General features: G+C 35.6%; 1 protein-coding gene across 4 annotated transcripts in view; it reads left to right on the top strand.

The window, feature by feature from the left end:
- Positions 1-1584: 1584 nt before the first annotated feature.
- EPHA3 (EPH receptor A3) overlaps positions 1585-18789 on the top strand; it is a 384770-nt gene continuing 367565 nt past the window's right edge. For all 4 annotated transcript variants that reach the window (XM_078358560.1, XM_078358558.1, XM_002761290.6 and 1 more), the window contains exon 1: positions 1585-1800. In XM_078358560.1, the coding sequence (XP_078214686.1) occupies positions 1713-1800 (88 nt within the window). In that variant the 5' untranslated portion in view covers positions 1585-1712. The remainder of the gene's footprint in view (positions 1801-18789) is intronic.

The following is an 18789-nucleotide window of genomic DNA, read 5'->3' as shown; positions in this document are numbered from 1 at the left end:
GAATGTTTTCAAATTGTCAATTCCAGATAAGATTTTAGTTTCTTTCAAGTTTCAGAAAATTTGTATCTAACTTTGGAACAATGTAAGCGTTGTGTTAGAACTTTGAAAAACACCAGAGTCACCACTATCTAAGCTTTCTGTGCAGTATCTGTTATTGTTTTCAATTCTGACAGACTTTGCACTGTAGGGTTCCACAGCCTCTGGTGACACAATGTGGGAAGAAGTTAGAGACACAAAGTAAGCCGGAACACACAGAAAAGGGAGCAGGGTCTCTGTTTCCCCCTGGCTCCTTCTATCCACCCCACCTCCCCACCCCCAGTCATCAAACTAGTATCTGGCATCATTAACCTAAGTCCAAGTGAACATTGTACTCTCTAATTAAAGTCATTGTGTTTGTGAAATGAAGGTATCATTAGCAAGGCCTTTGGAAACTTTCATTTAAATTTCATTACCAAGAGTTCTAAAATTGATCACTCATCTTTAAATTATCGACATACCTTTATCTTCTGAAGTTGTGAGAGGAATTTAATAATCTTGTTTTCTTTTGAGAATAAGAAGAGATAGATGGGTGAAAGGATATCTGAATAATGATATTCCCACATATTTTAAGGGTACGTGATAGTTATTAAAATATAAATTACAAAATTTTGTGACTGAAATAGATCGCAATAGGTTGTTCAGCAATGGGACTAAAAATAACAGAGACTATTGATAACCATGGTGTAAAACAAGTGAGAAAGTACAAGGACATTATTATTTAGCCTTTGGATTTGGAAAGTTAAGGCATAAGAATATCCCAATATTATCAGATTATCAGTGGCTGAAAGCGGAATGGAGGAGCGGCGAATTATGCATTGTTTCTCTCCCAGGACCCAGAGATCCTAATGTGAGACGGTAAGGGAGGGGATATGTGTTTTTGAGAAATTTAGGTTTGATTTGTATGACTTTAAGGCTGGGGCTGGACTTGTTCACTCTCCTAGGGTGATGAAGGTTACTTCCCCGTTTAAAAACCAAAGTATGCTCCATGTGCGCTGGGAATCAGGGCACCAGATCTATTTAAAAGCCCTGATGACGTTTGGTGTAGAAATGCAGAGCCTCTGTGATCCAGGCTGCGTATTAGTGTCTTTCTGAACCACAAAGAACCCATGGAGAGTTATGATCACATAGAACACAGTACGGGAATAACGACAACAATTATTTCAATTATACAGACGCGATGGACTCTTTAAAGAAAGGCTGCTCTTTTCCAACAGCACACGTTCCTGTGGCATTTCAGCTCCTTTCGCAGCAGCATCGCCATATGACTCTGATTTCTTCTGTGAATTGAGCACCAGAGCTTGGACAGCAAACTGTAACGCAGCTACTTTTCGTGGAACACAAAAGGGGGTGCATTGTTCTCAGCACCGCGTCCTCATCACAACTTCAGTGTTTCCCGCCCCGCGGGCGGCGCCCCCACTCGCACCCCGTGTCCTTCCCGAGCAGCTCGGGGCTGCAGAGCCAGCTGCGCGCCACCGCCGGCGGCGCTAGGACCCAGGCACGTCCGCGACGGGGCCGGCTCAGGCAGCCAGACTCCTCCTCATCTCCAGTGTCAAACTTGACATCAGCCTGCGAGCGGAGCATGGTAACTTCTCCAGCGACCAGGGCGCTCCCGCTCACATCCGTGGCATGCTCCGGGGAGCTATGCTCCTGTCGCTGCCCTCTGCCCCGGCAACATGGACTGTCACCTCTCCGTCCTCCTCCTGCTCAGCTGCTCTGCTCTCCGCGGCTCCGGGGAAGTGAGTCCGCAGCCCCCCAATGAAGGTAAGGCAGGTACCCGCCGGGGGCGCAGCGCTGCCCGCGGGCGCTCGCTCCTCAAAGCACGTTCTCACCCGGGCCGGGCGCGTCGCGAAGGTGCCTCCGAACAGAGCAGTTTGCTCTGAGATTGAACGAAGGATGTGCCTTTTTTTTTTTTTTTTTTTTTTTTTTTCCTGCTGTCTTTTCTAAAACACTTCGGGAGACAACGTTACATGGTCTAAACCTTCACAATGTGTTTTTAATCTGATACCAATTCGGGCAATTACCTTGTTGGCCAATATGACCAGCAAGCAAGGAAGAAAATTCTCCAGCGTTGCAACCCGGTTATGTTAATTGCCAAATGGCCAAGGCAGTCTTTTATTTTCTAATTATGACCATGCGGTACTCCGAGAAGTTTGGAAGAAAATTCAGCCTTCCTCTCTAGAGTCTTTAGTGTGTTTAAAGGTAATGACAGGTTGTTCCTACTTGGGATCATGGCATTTATGAATGGACTAAAGGGAAATGAGACTTTGTCGAAGCGGAGGTGCGTGTGTGTTTGTGTTGCGAGGGCTGTGTTCAAGTTAGGTGTATCCCTACCTAATTTCAATGCTTTGCTCTGCCGTACAGGTTCCAAGGAGCAGCATATGCCACTTTAACATAAGTAATATTTACAGGAATTACAATAAGCTTAGGTTGGATTCTCTTTGCTTAAAGGCTTATGTACAAATAGGAGAATGTATTTAATGAATAGTGACTAGCTCCTTGGAAGATATAGTAAATAACCGAATAGTAGATTAAGAGAGAATGTTCGTACGCAGCAAATGCCATTTTCTTGATGTTGGGTTATTTATTATCCTTGTAATGGGCATTCATTTCTTTTCGATGGGTTAAGGTGCAAACCTAATATTAAGGTCACCAGTGTGCTCTGTAAGACCGTCTACTTAATACACACACTGTCCTTCTCCTGTATACCTTTTGTAATCTATTCCTAACGACTTGTGAATACAGTCACTAACTCTTAAAACAAACTTCTCTAAATAATTGATTAGTTGAAAGCCACACTTAGGACACTAATTTCCTCTTAGTGATTATGAACTTATAACAACAACATTTAGCAATTTATTTTGCAAGTTAACAATACTGAGCAACTGATGTGTAAACATCATGTTATATACATCACTCCTTAGAAAATATATTATCAAGCCAATACTGCTGTATATTATAGAGTGTACCTTATTTTGAAAAACACCAAAACAAAATACTTGGAAACTTTTTTATTAAATGTAAAAACTGCCTGATATTCAATGACCCACTTTCACTGCTAATAGAGCAGTAATTTATCTCCTCCCTTACGACTGCCTTTATCAATTTGGCAGATTTCATTAAATTTTCTGTATCTTTTTTTTTAACTGAGAAAATAAAAATTCTAAAATATAAAGATCAAGAAAGTTATCTTACCCACAAATGCCTTTTTCTTTTAAAAACAAAATTAAAATGTTTATTTGAAAGTAATGGGCAACTATTCTTCTGAATGAAAGATAAAAGTAGTCATTTGTACAATGGGTAGCATGTATATAATAGGTGACATCAATAAATTAAAATTAATGTTTTAAATTTTTTGTAGATATTAAAATATTGACAATAACTAGAAAAATAGCATTACAATTCCTGCATTGCCACGATGAATTATATTTTCCAGATAGAATGTTTATGAACTCAGATAGAACATTTATGAACTACATAGATAATGGAAATTACTGAATTAATTATGCACAAGAATGTAGCTGATAGTATTTTTGTGGAAAACATAACCTTTAAGTAAACTGCAAGAGAAAAAAAAAGACACCAAAGTATTTCACACTTACATAAAATTAATGAGTATTAATTTAATGAAGCAGGGTTAATCAAATGCAAATTGCTTATAAGCCTCACCTCATGCATGTTTGGGGACATGATGTACATAATTATACAGACAGATGTATTAACAATATATATATAGAGAAAAGTAAATGTATTCAGAAAGCTGACATAATTACATTTAATTTGCTTGGATAAAAGTTTATCTATTCATCATTCATGGGATTATTCTTTCCAGATTGTGTCTTATGGGTAGTGTCTCTTTTTTTTCCTGTGATTGTGAAGGGAAGCTTTTAAACAAATTTAAGGTGATTTAACTTAGGTAATACTTGAGTGAGATTTTAAATATTAATCCATAGCTTGGCTCGTAGTCGTACTGAATTACATAAAAAGTGAAAATGCCAAGATTGCCAGGCAAATTTTCCAAGTGTAATCTCAATAGAAAGCAATTCTTATGAAAACTTGTATATGGGAGGAGTGATGATTTAAAAATAATATTAATGGCATTTTCTGATATAATTTTTGAAATATGAAATATGAAACTGTATTTAAAATAATATGCTTGAAACATTTCAGCACTATAAAAATGTACTGGAAATTTACTGGAGGGTATTTACTAGAATATATTCTTTAATCTATTATGAAGTTAGGCCTGAGAGATCCAAATGAGAACAAAACCAGGCCATTGACTTAATAGCTAGGATATTTGCAGTTGTGTGATTTCTTTTTAAATCTGAGATTTGCCCATTAACTATCAATATTGAAATGCCATGGGTCCCTGGTAAGAAAAATAACTTAGAAAATGTTTAATCTGAATTTATTTTATTAATATATTTACAAATATCTTTCTTATATGCTTTCAAGAAGATGACTCCAGGGGATAATAGAGACTCATCAATGATAATAAACATTCATAATTCCAATGAGCACTTGACTCAGTAGTTAGCCTATGTACTTAAACGTATATACTGTATACTTAAACAGAACTTCATTAAAACTTTATTAAATTCTTATCAGGTATGTCTGTGTACATGGCTTAAAAATACTTTTAATGGGAAATCGGTTACTTTTTATGGCAAAATATGATTGTTACAGTATGTATTATTTTAAAAGTCTATATACTTACTCCCTGTTTCCATAGCAGATGGATTATTATTCGTAAACAGAAATAACATTGGAACAAAGTTAAAACTGAACATAAAATAAAATTATCTACTGTGATTAGTTCACAACTTTTAGAACTGGTTAATCTCATTAAATGCTTTTATATATTTATGGCAGTCTGGGGCACAATGCATATAAATTCATCAGTACATAATACAGGAATCATTTTTTCTATTCAAAAGAGCTTATAAATTGCATTAACATTTATCCAGAAAGTTATTTATAATGAAAATCAGAGTATAAAAAATAAAACTGAATAAAATTAAATATTTATATTTATATAATATTTTTTAAAAACTTTTTTTGAATGGCTGGGACACTATTTCTATAAAATGTATTTCTATAAACATAAATATTCTAAATACCAGAGGACACTATGTGATTGTTTAAAGCTTAAAAGTAAAACTTGCATATGAATGTTATAAGTCTCCCTTTGAGTATTAGGCAAATGTTGGGAAAAATAAATAAATAATTTTTTCCCATTTTAAAAAATTATATATAAAAAGGTGTTTATATATGAAAAGTAAATTGGCATAACTTTTCATATATAAACACTTTTCCTCAAATAAGAACACACAGTGATTGAAACATTAATAGAGAACTTAGCTATCATATCATCTTTATAAGATTTCTGGTTTGGAAGAGGGTTTACATTTGCTTCTAATAGCATTTCATCATGCTAGACTAAATAATTGAATGCATTATACATTTTTGTAATTTAATAGGCTCTCCTAATAGCTAGCCCCTACATTCCCCCAACCCCCCACTCCATGGTTAACTGTGCTTTTTGCCTGAAGGTAGAAGAAACTTTAATTTCACTATTTTATAACCCACAACAGTTAACACTTGACCTAGGTCATTAACAGGATTATCAGCAAATTTGTTTAAGCTTTTACTGACAATTTGAATTGCTACGATAATATTTTGAATGTCCCAGAAAGAAACTTCTTGTAACCTCTCAAAATCTATCATGAAATTAATTCATTCTGAATTTATATCTTTGTAAAGACTCGTATTGATAATAATAATTTGAGTGGGGAAAATGTTCACTCAGATACCTTAGTCTCCTTATTTTTATGTTTTATAATCACACTATTCCAGTCCTTGTCATAAATGAGCAATTTAGTATCTTTTGGATACTAAAAGTATCTAACATACTTTTAGTATCTTTTAGATACTAAATCTTCTAGCAACAACAATCTATTTATGGATACAAAACAGTTTCACTGTAACCATTAATATTTTTAATTTTATATTTTATATTATTGTCACTGTGGTTATAGGGTTTTTTGTTTGTTTTTGCTTGTTTGTTTGTTTTGACTATTTTAAGGTTAAAAGTTAGTTGGAAACACTTCTAACTCAGAAGTGACTGCACCTATAAAGAGGAAACTCTGTGTAATAAAACACCATTGCCACGTGTTATATATGGTTGTATTTTATATAAAATTGTCTTTTCCCTGAAACACGAGAAATTGAGAGCTATAATAAAAAACACTTTAATATAAAAATTTAAAACAAAATACTGTACAGAATCAGATATTAGATATATTTTTCACATTTTTTAGTAGGTTTAGGAAGTTTTAAGTAAAGTTTTTTATTTCTTTAATTTCATTGTGGCTTGCTCCTTCGTCACATAAACAACTTAGTAATTTCACGTTGCTCTTAGTAAGTTCATTATTAAATAAATAACTTAGTAACACTCTTTGTGTATTGTCTACATTTTAACATTCAAATTTTGGTGTTTTCTTGAAGGGTTCAATCGTTTTTAATACTTTTCCACAACAACTTTCTTTATAATGTTAAAAAAAACTTAATTAAAAATTTTCTGAAATAAAATATAAGCAGTTTTTAAACATCAACTGGTTACTTTTGGAAGGGATTTTTAAAGGTAAAATATATTTACATGCTATATTTGATTTAATAATTTCAGTACATGAAAACAGAAAGAAGTGTTCTTGTGAGTTACATTTTTCAAGTCATAAGATCTTCAAGAAAATATTAATAAAACTTTCCTCAAGTCATCAAAATTTGATAAGTTTTTATAAACATTTACTAAGAAATCTGTGATGTGGGCTACTTTTGATTTGAGTCATTCTTCCAATGATTTTGTTTGTCAAAAATAATAGATATAAGGGGAAACATGGATTTCATGGAAGAACATTAAGTTTTACAAGTAATTTTCTGTCAAGATCCTCAACTTTGTTTATCTTTTAACATGCACATTTAAAAAAACATTTAATAAACCTTGTTTCTTTAATTCCTAATTGAGAGATTTAGAAGAACAGATGCAGGTGTCCCTTTTTGGGTTCTGTTTCCAGAGATCTGGATTTTATCATCAGGGAGGGTCAATAAAGGGCTTTTACCAAGTACACAAGTAGCTTTCCACTGATTTTTTAAACACAGGGTTAACCTGCAGTGTGAAATGTTAATTATATTATTCATCCAGAAAACCAGCATTAGAAATTTGCTTCTTAGTAATCGAAAATCTTAGCCAACTCTTCTGTAACAGCTTTAGAAATATTGATAAAACAATATTGCGACATTTATAAAATGCAAGTCTTCCACGTCACCAGTCAAGCCACCTAGGAAGACATCCCTCATTGTGTCCTGGGTGTGGACACATGTGCCCCACTTGATTTCTTTAAGTCTGTTCCCAGCTGGTTGGTATCAGGTAGTTCACGGAACCTGGCAGGAGGTTTTCTCCAAGAAAATCTGAAAGTCAGCAAGTTTTAGTTTGCCGCCTGCCAGCTTCCTTTGAGGGAAAAAAATAAAATAAAAAGGAGGGAAGGGTGGTCGATTACAAAGAAAAAAAGTTTTTGCAAGTTAAAAGAAAATAAAAAAGTTTGGTTTTAAAGTCAATGTTAATATATAAATCATTTGCTTAAGAAAAAGACATTTATCACATAAAACATCTGGCTAATCAATTTTTATTAAATCCCTAAAAACCCGTACGCTTAAAACGGGGTTGGGGTAAGGGGGCTGCCTGTGTTTGTTTCTCTTCTCAAGTTCACACACTTTTGATTCTTTCTAAGAAAATATTTTATCCAGGAACGTTTTAAAAGGATCAGCCAGAAAATGCTAAAATGCTTGCCCTTTGACTGTGGGAATGAATGCATATGGAGGGGTGAATGGAATCAACAGCAGTTCAGCAAATAAAGCCTCAAATTTGGAGTGACCTTATCAAACTGGGAGCCCTGAGTGCGGACATCCCCTACCCCTTCATTTTCTAAACCATGTCCCGCTGTTCCACTGAAAGCAAAGGGTGGAAATCCACAAATCCAAACCCACATGGTGAGGTGAGAATAGTAGGTGAGGAAGGAGGAGGAAAGCACGTGACAGCGCTGTACAAACTGCTGTGAATAATCCTCGCCATGGACAGGAGTGGCCACAGCGTTTGTTTGTTTTTTTCTTCGCCTTACACATCCCACATTTGATAATGCAATCTTCATTAAATTACAGAAGTGTGTCCTGAGAATTTTTAGCACAAAGCAGAGCTTTACGGGTACAGACAGTAGGGGGATGAGCAAGTGTTCCTTGCTGCCACCACACCCACCATCAGGGTGTCTTAACCACAAACTGTTCTCCGCTAGGTCCAGGCTCCTTGGTGCAAAGGGAAAACGGCGTCCCCTAAACAGTTCACTACTTGCTCACTCTGCGTCAAATTAGGAATGAGACCATAAACAAACACCTCCGGGTGCGCGTAACGCAGTCCCAGCCGCTGGAGGCCAGTGGGTTTCTTTGTGCACGAGTCTCTCCGCGCCTGGCTGCCAAAGCCAGTTCCCGGAGCGCGACCAGAGTGCCACGGCCCCCGTCCCGGGGTAGGGTGGGTGAGCGGGGGTAGTCCGACGCTCTTCTGCTCTGGGGTTTCTGCCTCCGGGCGGACGGTGCTGGGCACTCACTGTGATACAGGCTGGAGCGAGCCGAGCGCGAAGGCGCAAAGTTACGCGAACACGAGCGCGAGGAGACTGGAGCGCGCGAGAGGCGAACGTGCGCCCTCTGCCTGCTGCCGCGGATGTGCTGGCGCTGGGAGAGCACAGCGTCGTCCTTGCCACCTTGACCCTCCTTACCTGGGTGTCAGACCCTCCCAGAGAGTCCGTGCGCCTCCGACGGGCCTGGCAGGTCCTGACCTGTGCAAGAGCCTTTGATTCGACGTCTCCAATCGCCCTGTTGCCTTTCACATTGCTGTCAGCTTGCCTTTCCAGTGTGATGTCTGGAAGTGACGCGTCTCCTTTCCATCCTTTTTCCTGGGTTCACCAGGCGCCAGCCGGAGGAAGGAAATATTCTGCGACTTTCGCTGCAGGGTTAAGAAACCATCTCTTACTGGGTTCGCTTGGGTGCGACTCACAGCAGTCGCCTCAGACGTTCTGTTTTCCACTTTGCTGATGCCCAGCCCTATCCCTTTACCGCTTCTTTATCTTTTGGACATTCTACTCTTTGGGTGTCGCTAGACTAAAATAAGAACTTAAAAAAAAAGAAAGAAAAAGTTTTCTTTAAAACTAGCCTCTAGTGCCACCTGTTAGACCGCTGATAATTGCTGCGGGGATGTTCCATAAACTTTTTTCCTGGGCACATCCAGAAATTGTCTGTGTTCTCCCAAGGCCCGTACTTGACTGACACCGTTTTGTTAAAACAGGATTTTTCCTCTTCCGATTTTGGGAGTAAACATGGGATGGTCCAGAGAGGGTTTTTGGGAGCTGTGCTATCGAGATAGATTGGTGGTTGGGTGATCCTGATTTTTCTGTGACTGTGTTAGAACTTCAGTGTTTTTCATATAAGGTGGTATTGTTAAATCCTGTAGATTTCAAGACTAAATATATCCTCAGTGCCATGTTCAACACTGGCAAAGTAACTGTTCAGTGTTCTCCTGGCAAATAGATTTTTCCCTTACATTATCATTCACGACTTACTGAACCTCGTTGCATCGTTAAAGCAGCCCTAAAATAGGTAACATGCCATTTCCCATTGTTACAGCCGAAGAAACTGAGAAAATGGATAATAATAAAGTAGTAACTAAGCCAGGCCCTCTCTCTTGTCTCTGCCTTTGATTTTAACCTCATATGTTTTCCCCTAGCCCCAAACGCCTGTGAACTAGGGAGGTATCCTTGTATTCAGGAAAAGCACTATCTTCTCAAACTTAATGCCACTGACTCTATAATTTGTCTTCTGACTTTGCAAGGATAATTTAGAAACACTCTGAAATTTGGAGTGAGAAATTGAAGGAAACCATATAAATGGTTTGGAACTTTGGACTTTAGAACTGCAAAGTGGTTACACTCGTAAGTTACGATTATCTGCATGGGTGGGGGACCCGCGCAGAAACGAAGTTAAAGGAATTTGATGTGGACAAAAGAGTCCATGAAAATACCTGTAACAACTTTTCCTCACTCGTCCTTACCTCTGTGTTCCTTTCCTGAAACTCAAACACTCCTTTCCTCAACCTGAAGGAAGATTTTGTCAGGAATTCCATACATACAGATAGTGAGGACATTGTCAATATAACCAGAGTGTGATTATTTAGGGTTATGTGTAACAAAAATGAAGTGTGAATTAACAATTGGAATTGACTTAAAGGTCAGTAATACAAACATGTTCCCCAAAGTAGACTTTAGTTTCTGCGGAAATTTCCCCCCACTTAAAATATAATTTTTAAATTGCTTCAGATGAGAAAATTAATTTTAGTGATTTAGCTCTTCTTTCATAAAAACACTTGTATTCTATTTAACTGCAGGGATTGAGAAAAGGTAGCTAAAACAGGCTTTTGAAAGGTAGCAAATTAAGTTGAGGGCAATTATATTTTTCATGTGGGTATTTCAGCACATATGTTTTGCATTAATTGCTGCAATAAATTCTGTTAACCTGGCAAAGAGCAAAAATAGCATATTGATGACATCAGGCTTCCAAAGAAGAAAGCAGCTTTTAGTATCTTGCTTCCTTCACTGAAACATTAAAAAAAAAAAAAAAAAAAAAAAAAAGTAATGTGTTAGCTGTTATGCTCCCAAAGAGTTAGCCAGCCTTTCAGACTATTGGCACATTTTCCACGAACAAAAGTGAGGATTTCTCAACAAATTTTTCCCCCTTACTTCTAAAGAATTCATGTCAATTACTCATTTTCTTATTATTTGTTTTTTTATATTTATATTTGCGCGTTCAGAACTCTCTCAAAACAAGACAAATGTAAACTGACTTTGAAGACCCCAGACTGAGCTGGGGTCTACCCCTTTACAAGACAAAAATCTTGACTGATTACACAGAGGGCTTCAAAACAGACTGGAGCAAACAGAGAATTGTGGGTTAATTTTATTACTGAGAAGCCAATTTAGTCAATATCAAAACTGTTTCTTTTTGACTTTTTAATATATTCATTGTAAGAAGGTTAATTTATGGTTTTTTTTCCAATTAATCGTTAAGGAAAACATATAAATAAGCTCTACAAGTCCAGTAAGTGTAAACCACCTTATATAAGGCTTTAAAATTTTACTTTTTGCCTGTGATAAAGTTGATTGATTTCCAATCAACAGGAATTTGTAATATTTCCCATCTACTTCAGACTGACTAAGGGAATCACAGAGCAGCTTGTTAGTACTTAACGTATATTATTTCCTGATTTTTCAAACCCAATTTAGCAATTAATAAAAGTGTATAGATTTTAAAGGGATATATTCTTTCATTGCATATGATGGCAGTATTCACACTGGAAAAGCCTGGGAAGCTAATTTGCAACATCTTCCATGTGGATTATCTAACTAATCCTCTGGGTAAGCAAAACACCACTCACAGGAAAAATCTATTTGCAGCACTGTGTGGTGTGTTTTATCACCAACAGTATTGTCCTTTTACCAAACTGAGCTATTCCCACTTACTATGGCATAAAATTATATTTTATTTTTTGAATTACAAATCGGTGATGAGAAAACAAAAACAAAAACAACCATGGATTTGTCACTATCGATCTTGTTTATTTTCCCCAACTGTTCTCTTATCATCTCTTCTATTCAAAGGTGGCAAAAAGACTAGAGTTATGTACAAATTGTGATCTTTTCTCCCTTGAATAAGTCACAGCTGATCATGGTAGATTTTGCATTTTTACAGAATAAAAGAAATTACATCATCATAAAAAACTAGAACTAGAATTAAATTAGATTGTTACTCTTTTATGAAATGCCACCAAATCTAGTTATTGCCAAATATTGGAAACATTTTCAAAGGGGCAGTATAAAAAGACATAGTAATTTTCTCTTGATTTACTTTTACTATCTGGTTTACTATAGATAAGCTAATACTCATTTACATTAGATAACTAAAAAGATAAACTTAGAGATTTTTTATAGTGTTCTTGACACTTCTGATCTAAATTATGATTTGATTGTCCTTATTCTCTGATAGAGAAATCTCCACATGTATTTCATCTGACTAAGCTAGTTAGATTAATCTATGCTTAACAATGGTGGTTTTTCTACCTTTTCAGATAAAGTGCTTTTCCTTGATATTTGTACACTGCATAAGGAATTTTTTTTTTACCTTTGAAATTGATGTTTAAAATCATAATGTTTTAATATAGAAAACTATAAAATGAAAGGAAGAAAAATAAAAAATACCAAATTAGTAATATTCCTTGAAATTTTCCTTTTCAAAGGTTATCCTTTGAAAATTAACTAAGAATATTTTGTCTTACGTTTGGCCGGGTTTGTAGTAGGTGTATTACCCTAACCCTATTAGTGAAACTCTGGGACTCTTAATGTAAGGACAAAAGCACAAATTTAAGATTCATTAAAATGAGTCAAGAAGAGAGTTGATATGTAACTAATTGCCTGTTACAAAATAATAACTCATCTTTCATGTTATAATGCTTTATCGTTGGCCGGGAGCAGTGGGTCACGCCTGTAATCCCAGCACTTGGGAGGCCGAGGCAGGCAGATCGCCTGAGAAGTTCAGGAGTTCCAGACCAGCCTGGCCAAAGTGGTGAAACCCCATCTCTACCTAAAATGCAAAAATCGGCTGCGTGTGCTGGCGGGCGCCTCTAATAACAGCTACTTGGGTGGCTGAGGTAGGAGAATTGCTTGAACCTGGGAAGCGGAGGTTGCAGGGTGCTGAGATCAGGCCACTGCATTCCAGCCTGGGCAACAGAGTGAGACTCCGTCTCAAAAATAATAATAATTATTATTTTTATATTTATTATTTGTATTGTTTATTTACCAAACAGTGCTTACCTGAGAATTAGGTACCCACTGGATTTTGAAAAAAAATATACATCCTAGGGACTGGAATTCTCTGTGCTCTTGAAAATGTCAAATTCATTGGGATAGATGAACCTAAAACAAATACTTATATAAAAGTTGTTATAACATAGATACAAAAATTATGATATGAATCTTTAGTGGAGGGGGCAATTTAAGTCCCAGAACACAGTGCCTGAGAGACAGGGAGGATTTTTTTAAGGTAAAGGATAATAATAAATTCCTAGAAACAAGGAGTAAGAGATTAAATGATTTGCCTAAGTTCATGTGGTGGGAATAATTTTAATCCAGATTTATTTTTAACTGCATGTAACTTTAGAAATAATTTAAATGAATATATAATAAGATACATTTTTAAGTATGTTTGAATTAGCTAAATATTCAGAAATAGTTCTTCTTATTAAGCACATATCTAACCTAATGTAAATTCTGTGTGAGTGCATGCGAGTTTATTGAAAACACATGTGAATGAATATCAACATAGAACCATCATCAAATAGAAACTTCTGAAGGTGCTATTTCTATTATGACTACACTACCCAGAAATACCTCACTGAATTCTATTTGCATTTTACCACCTCTTTCATCAATACATTAAAAGTTTTCTGACAATTCCAGTGTTGAGTTCCATGCTTTCCATTGACACCATGCTCCTAAGATGCAAAGGCAAAGACTAGTGTTTTGAAATAAACGAATGAGAATGTAGTACCATATTGGATCCTTGTGGACCATTATAAAGACGCATAAACAAACCTGGAAGAGTCTGTTGATGCGTCTGTGTCTGTTTATAGATGGCACTCAAACTTGCATTGTCATGATCAAAATAAACGGTACATACGAGATTTTAGACAATCCAGATGTTCTGCAGAATATGATGAAGTCAAAGCTTTATTCTGATTTTAGTTTTCCAGAGATGTATTTAATAAGGAAATCAGTTTATTCTACAGTGGGATTCTTTTGAAACAACTATGTGTGTATGTATATGCATGTGTGTGTTTGAGGATACCAAAATGTTTTTAAATTGAAACTCACTTTTAATTTACGCTACATTCTTTGTTTCCTATGCTAGAATTTTGAATCTTACATCCAAGGGACACTTTTATTTCAAAAGGAAATACTAGGAACACTTTCATTTCTTTTTTTTCCCAGTAGATAAACATATATTTGCAAATAGAAATATTAGAAGGACATGTGATACAATGTTAATTTGAGATTTTCTTTTCTCCTATATACTATTCTATATTTTACATTTCTATAAATATAATTGTAATTTATAATCAGAAAAAGTAAATATTACTTAATACAAATTAAAATAAAAAGAAAGATGACTGTAAAAAGTTTGCTTTGTATAATATAGTTCTAATTATTTTTTTATTGTGTTTAAGAACATATGGGTTTAAGCAGTCTGGTCATACTAATTTCAAGTAATTTCTTTCTGTTAAGAATCCGAAATAAAGCAATGCCCATTCCAGTGGCACAAACCAACCCTCCCTTGCAATAACTGAAGGGCTTTTATTTCTAAAGGAAGTACTATATTACAGTTATCCTGCAGGCCAATTTTCTTCTTCTATTCTATTTTCACAGCCAACAGTCAAACTCTGGCTGAACAGATAGCCTGGAGTACCTGAATTGCAATAATCTAAATTTTATGATAATATGATTTTTAAAATACCAAGACAGACTGATTTTATGAGGCAAAGGCAAAATACATATGCTATAGTTTAAACTGCTATTTGCCTTAATGACTATTTGTATTTCATAATTGAGTAATATGTTTTCATTTTTTGCTTTTTAATCTTTCAAAAAGGTCTCTCTGAATTAGACATAAACATGTAATTCTATTACTTCTGGAACACTTTAAAAAGCAAAACTGAAAAATAAAATGTTGTTTACATAATAATGTCCTAGTTTTATAAACTTTTACATTTTGGGAGACACATTTTATTTGTCTGACAGATTTATAATACTAGTTAACAATGCACAGAAAAAAACAGCTGTGTTTTAAGTCAGGTTGTTAGTGGGCTAAAAATTCACTGACATTGGAACATCACACAACTCATTTATGTGAAAGGATTTACTTTGCTATAAGAACACATTTTGTACTGAGATCTTGATAGCGGTTTGTTCCATAATAGTTTTGATATCAGTATGGCCTTTATATTTCTCTGATAAAAAGAGAAAAAAAGAAAATCTTAACACTTTATAAACAACATAGAATTGACATTTACTAAAGTATCCAGGTTTCTAGTAGAATTTTGTTTTATGTTATCCTTAAATCAAAAAACACAGACTCATCTTACTGTGAGACTCTGTCTTGATTCCAAAGATTTCTCTCTACTGTTGGCAAAGATTGAGATGAGACAGCTAATTACAATTTCTTCTATAATTAAGATATTTATAGAAATACATCCAAAAGTATTTCCCAGTAGAAAAAGCACATGAAAAAGAATAAGTTAAGGGCAGAAATCCTCTTATATCACATAAATAGGCTCTTAAAATACCACCTGACAAAAGGTGTTTCATAGCATTGTTTAATATGGCAGCATTTAAAAATTATTACATCAAACTTTTAGCTGTTCATTTGATAAAAGTAGCATAAATTAACATTTTTGTGAAACAAAATCCTTTTAAATTTAACACAGTTTACGAGAACTTTTGCCTGCACACAATTGATGGATAACAGTTGACGTCACCTATAGTTCAATAGTTTTATAATTTTTATCTGTGAAATACAATGCTAATTAGATCTATTAAAATATTTTAATTATGCTTGTGTATAAGGAAACTAAATACAAACAGGAAGTCCACAGGAACAACTAAATTAAGAATATGCAAGCACAATAGATAAAATTATGTCGCAAAACATAAGTACATGAAAAAAACTATCTTCTCTAAACTTCTCAATGTCATACCATGGTGCATACAGTAAAATAGAAAAGCTGAGGCTTGAATTCCTGTCAGAAAATATATGTGGATTTCTTAATTCTGTATTATGTTTGCCTGGAGAACTACACAGAGCATTATAACACTGAGAACAAAATTTATTTCTTTCTCTATCATTTTCTGCTATTTGTGACATTTAAATATACTTAGAAGCAGATTAAAGAGCTCTGTGTAGTCCTGTAACCTAGAGCAAAATTATTCTGCTTCTTATAACAGAAAGTGATGAAAATGATAAAGACAAGTGTATGTGAAATGAGGCTGGGACAATTACAGTGATGGTGAGCATAGAAAGAAAATGTCATTACTCTTTAGTAAAAGATGTAATCAAAGTATTGGCTTATTTTCTATTGTAGTGGTTTTATAGTTATTTGTACTTGGCTATAAAAGTCCCTTATAACTGAAAGTTTTACAAGAAAATGTGCATTATCATATGAGTTTGAAATTCTTTAGCCACTAAAGCCTACTGTTCGCCTTGAAATTATTGTTTAATAATTATTTATAACTCAGTTCCATAAAATGCAACTCTAGCGTTACCACAAAGCCTATGATTGTATTATTAGGTAATTGGAAAGATCTGCTTCAATAAAAAACTGTGGCATTTAACATTAAAAATCCTGTTAGCACTGTCTGTGTGTTTGCAGCACTTAAAAAATCTTTCAAGGTATGAATATTAGTTTCGCTCTCAGTCTTTCTAAGTGAACAAGTAGCCACTATGAATCAGAATTTAGAGATGTCCTTTAAAAATCTTTACGTGTTAATAATTCTCTAAAAATCAAAACTCCAGAGACATATATGACATTTTTAATGGCCCTCACTTAACTTGGAACATTTGTTTCAAACTCTTATTTTAGTAACTAAGAACTTTTTAAAAATCTAATTTTTTCTTTTGCTAAGAAGAAAAGATGATGTAAATTCTTGGAATAGACAATTCTTTGTGACACTACCAATACTATCAAGTCCACTAACAGTGGACTTTTGACTGAATCTCTCCATCGTGATGGAGGATAGGAAAGGAAGAGAGAGCATGACCCCGGAGAATCTTAATCCCACAACCCAACAGAGGTGAAAATGTAACAGTAGAGATCAGCAGCAGAAACGACATCCAGATTTCCTCCTTTCCATAGGTACTTATGGCCAATTTGAGTCAATGTAGCCTATACTTTGTTTCTTTGTTTATTTTGTTTTGGAGATGGAGTTTCTCTCTGTCGCTCAGGCTGGCATACAGCGGTGTCATCTCAGCTCACTGCAACCTTTGCCTCCCGGGTTTAAGTGATTCTCCTGCCTCAGCCTCCTGAGTAGCTGGGATTACAGGCATGTGCCAGCACGATGGCTAATATTTGTATTTTTAGTAGATATAGGGTTTTGTCATGTTGGCCAGGCTGGTATTGAACTCCTGACCTCCAATGATCCGCCTGCCTAGGCCTCCAAAGTGTTGAGATTACGGACCTGAGCCACTGTGGCCAGCCTTATACTTTGCTCTGCATTCTACTCCTTTCCTGCATTCCACACCTTCTTGTTTACATCAGAACCCACCATTCCTTCCTTCCAAATCTCAGTAACTGAGTGCCCAACTAAATCCAAATCAACAGTCCAAGTAGGAACTGCCTTCCTCTTCTCATGAATAGAAGCCCCTTCTCCTCATACATCTCAATTTAAAAGCAATAAGACTAAAGCTTGTGAAAGCAAAACCTAGAACCACACCCATCTAGATTTAGGATGGTGATTTCTAAGTCGATTTTTGCCCAGTATAACTCCACTTACTTATTTACCAACTTAATAGAATTGTGACATTTAAAAACGATTCAAATTTAAATCGCTTTCATTTAAAAAGTTAATTTATGCCATATAGTTATTTGTATAAAAAATATTCTGAAATTAATAATGTGTTTTTTGTTACATACCAAAAATATTTAGCAATCACATCATTAGAATCTGAAATCTGGTGAGGGGTGACTGATAGCTTCAATAAATAGCTGGCCTGAGGTAGCCATCAAAGAATGAAGTCGTGCATATGTTCCTATCTAGCCTTAAGAAAATTTTCCTTTTCATCAGATTTTAGAATTGTGAACTCATATTTTCCAGCAATTGAAACAAACTATCCAATTACTAGTACAAATCAAACTCAGTCTAGAGTATTATATTTGTCTGTCACAACTCATCAGCCTATCCCGTCTGTCCTAAGGAAATGATCAGGTCTACCCATGTTTAGAGACGGAAGTTCTTGTCTGTATCAGTGTGGGGTATAAGATATGTATTGCAGGCCGGGCGCATGCATATAATCCCAGCACTTTGGGAGGCCGAAGTGGGTGGATCACAAGGTCAAGAGATCGAGACCATCCTGGTCAACATGGTGAAACCCCGTCTCTACTAAAAATACAAAAAATTAGCTGGGCATGGTGCCACGTGCCTGTAGACCCAGCTACTCGGGAGGCTGAGGCAGGAGAATTGCTTGAATCCAGGAGGCAGAGGTTGCAGTGAGCCGAGATCGCGCCATTGCACTCCAGCCTGGGTAACAAGAGCGAAACTCCATCTCAAAAAGAAAAAAAAAAAAAAAAAAAAAAAAAAAGATACGTATTGCAGTGTTAGATTTGGTTAATGTATGCAGATTAATCTCTCACGGATTTACTTTGAAATTTCATTCATTTTATTTTCTGTATACTCAAACTGTTCTAAAATAGATCACAGGAGACTTGAGGTTTGTGTCCTGGGGGCCCCAATTAAGTAACCGTTCACTTTAGAGTGTTTAGAATTCTTAGATGGTGTTATTTTTATTTGGGTACAAACACAAGGCACTTTATAAATCCAAAGTATGCGCTTT

This window comes from Callithrix jacchus, chromosome 21 (genome assembly GCF_049354715.1).
Source record: "Callithrix jacchus isolate 240 chromosome 21, calJac240_pri, whole genome shotgun sequence".
NCBI classification, from domain to species: domain Eukaryota; kingdom Metazoa; phylum Chordata; class Mammalia; order Primates; family Cebidae; genus Callithrix; species Callithrix jacchus.
The sequence above is the reverse complement of the archived record's forward strand: the minus strand, read 5'-3'. Positions and strand labels throughout refer to the sequence as shown.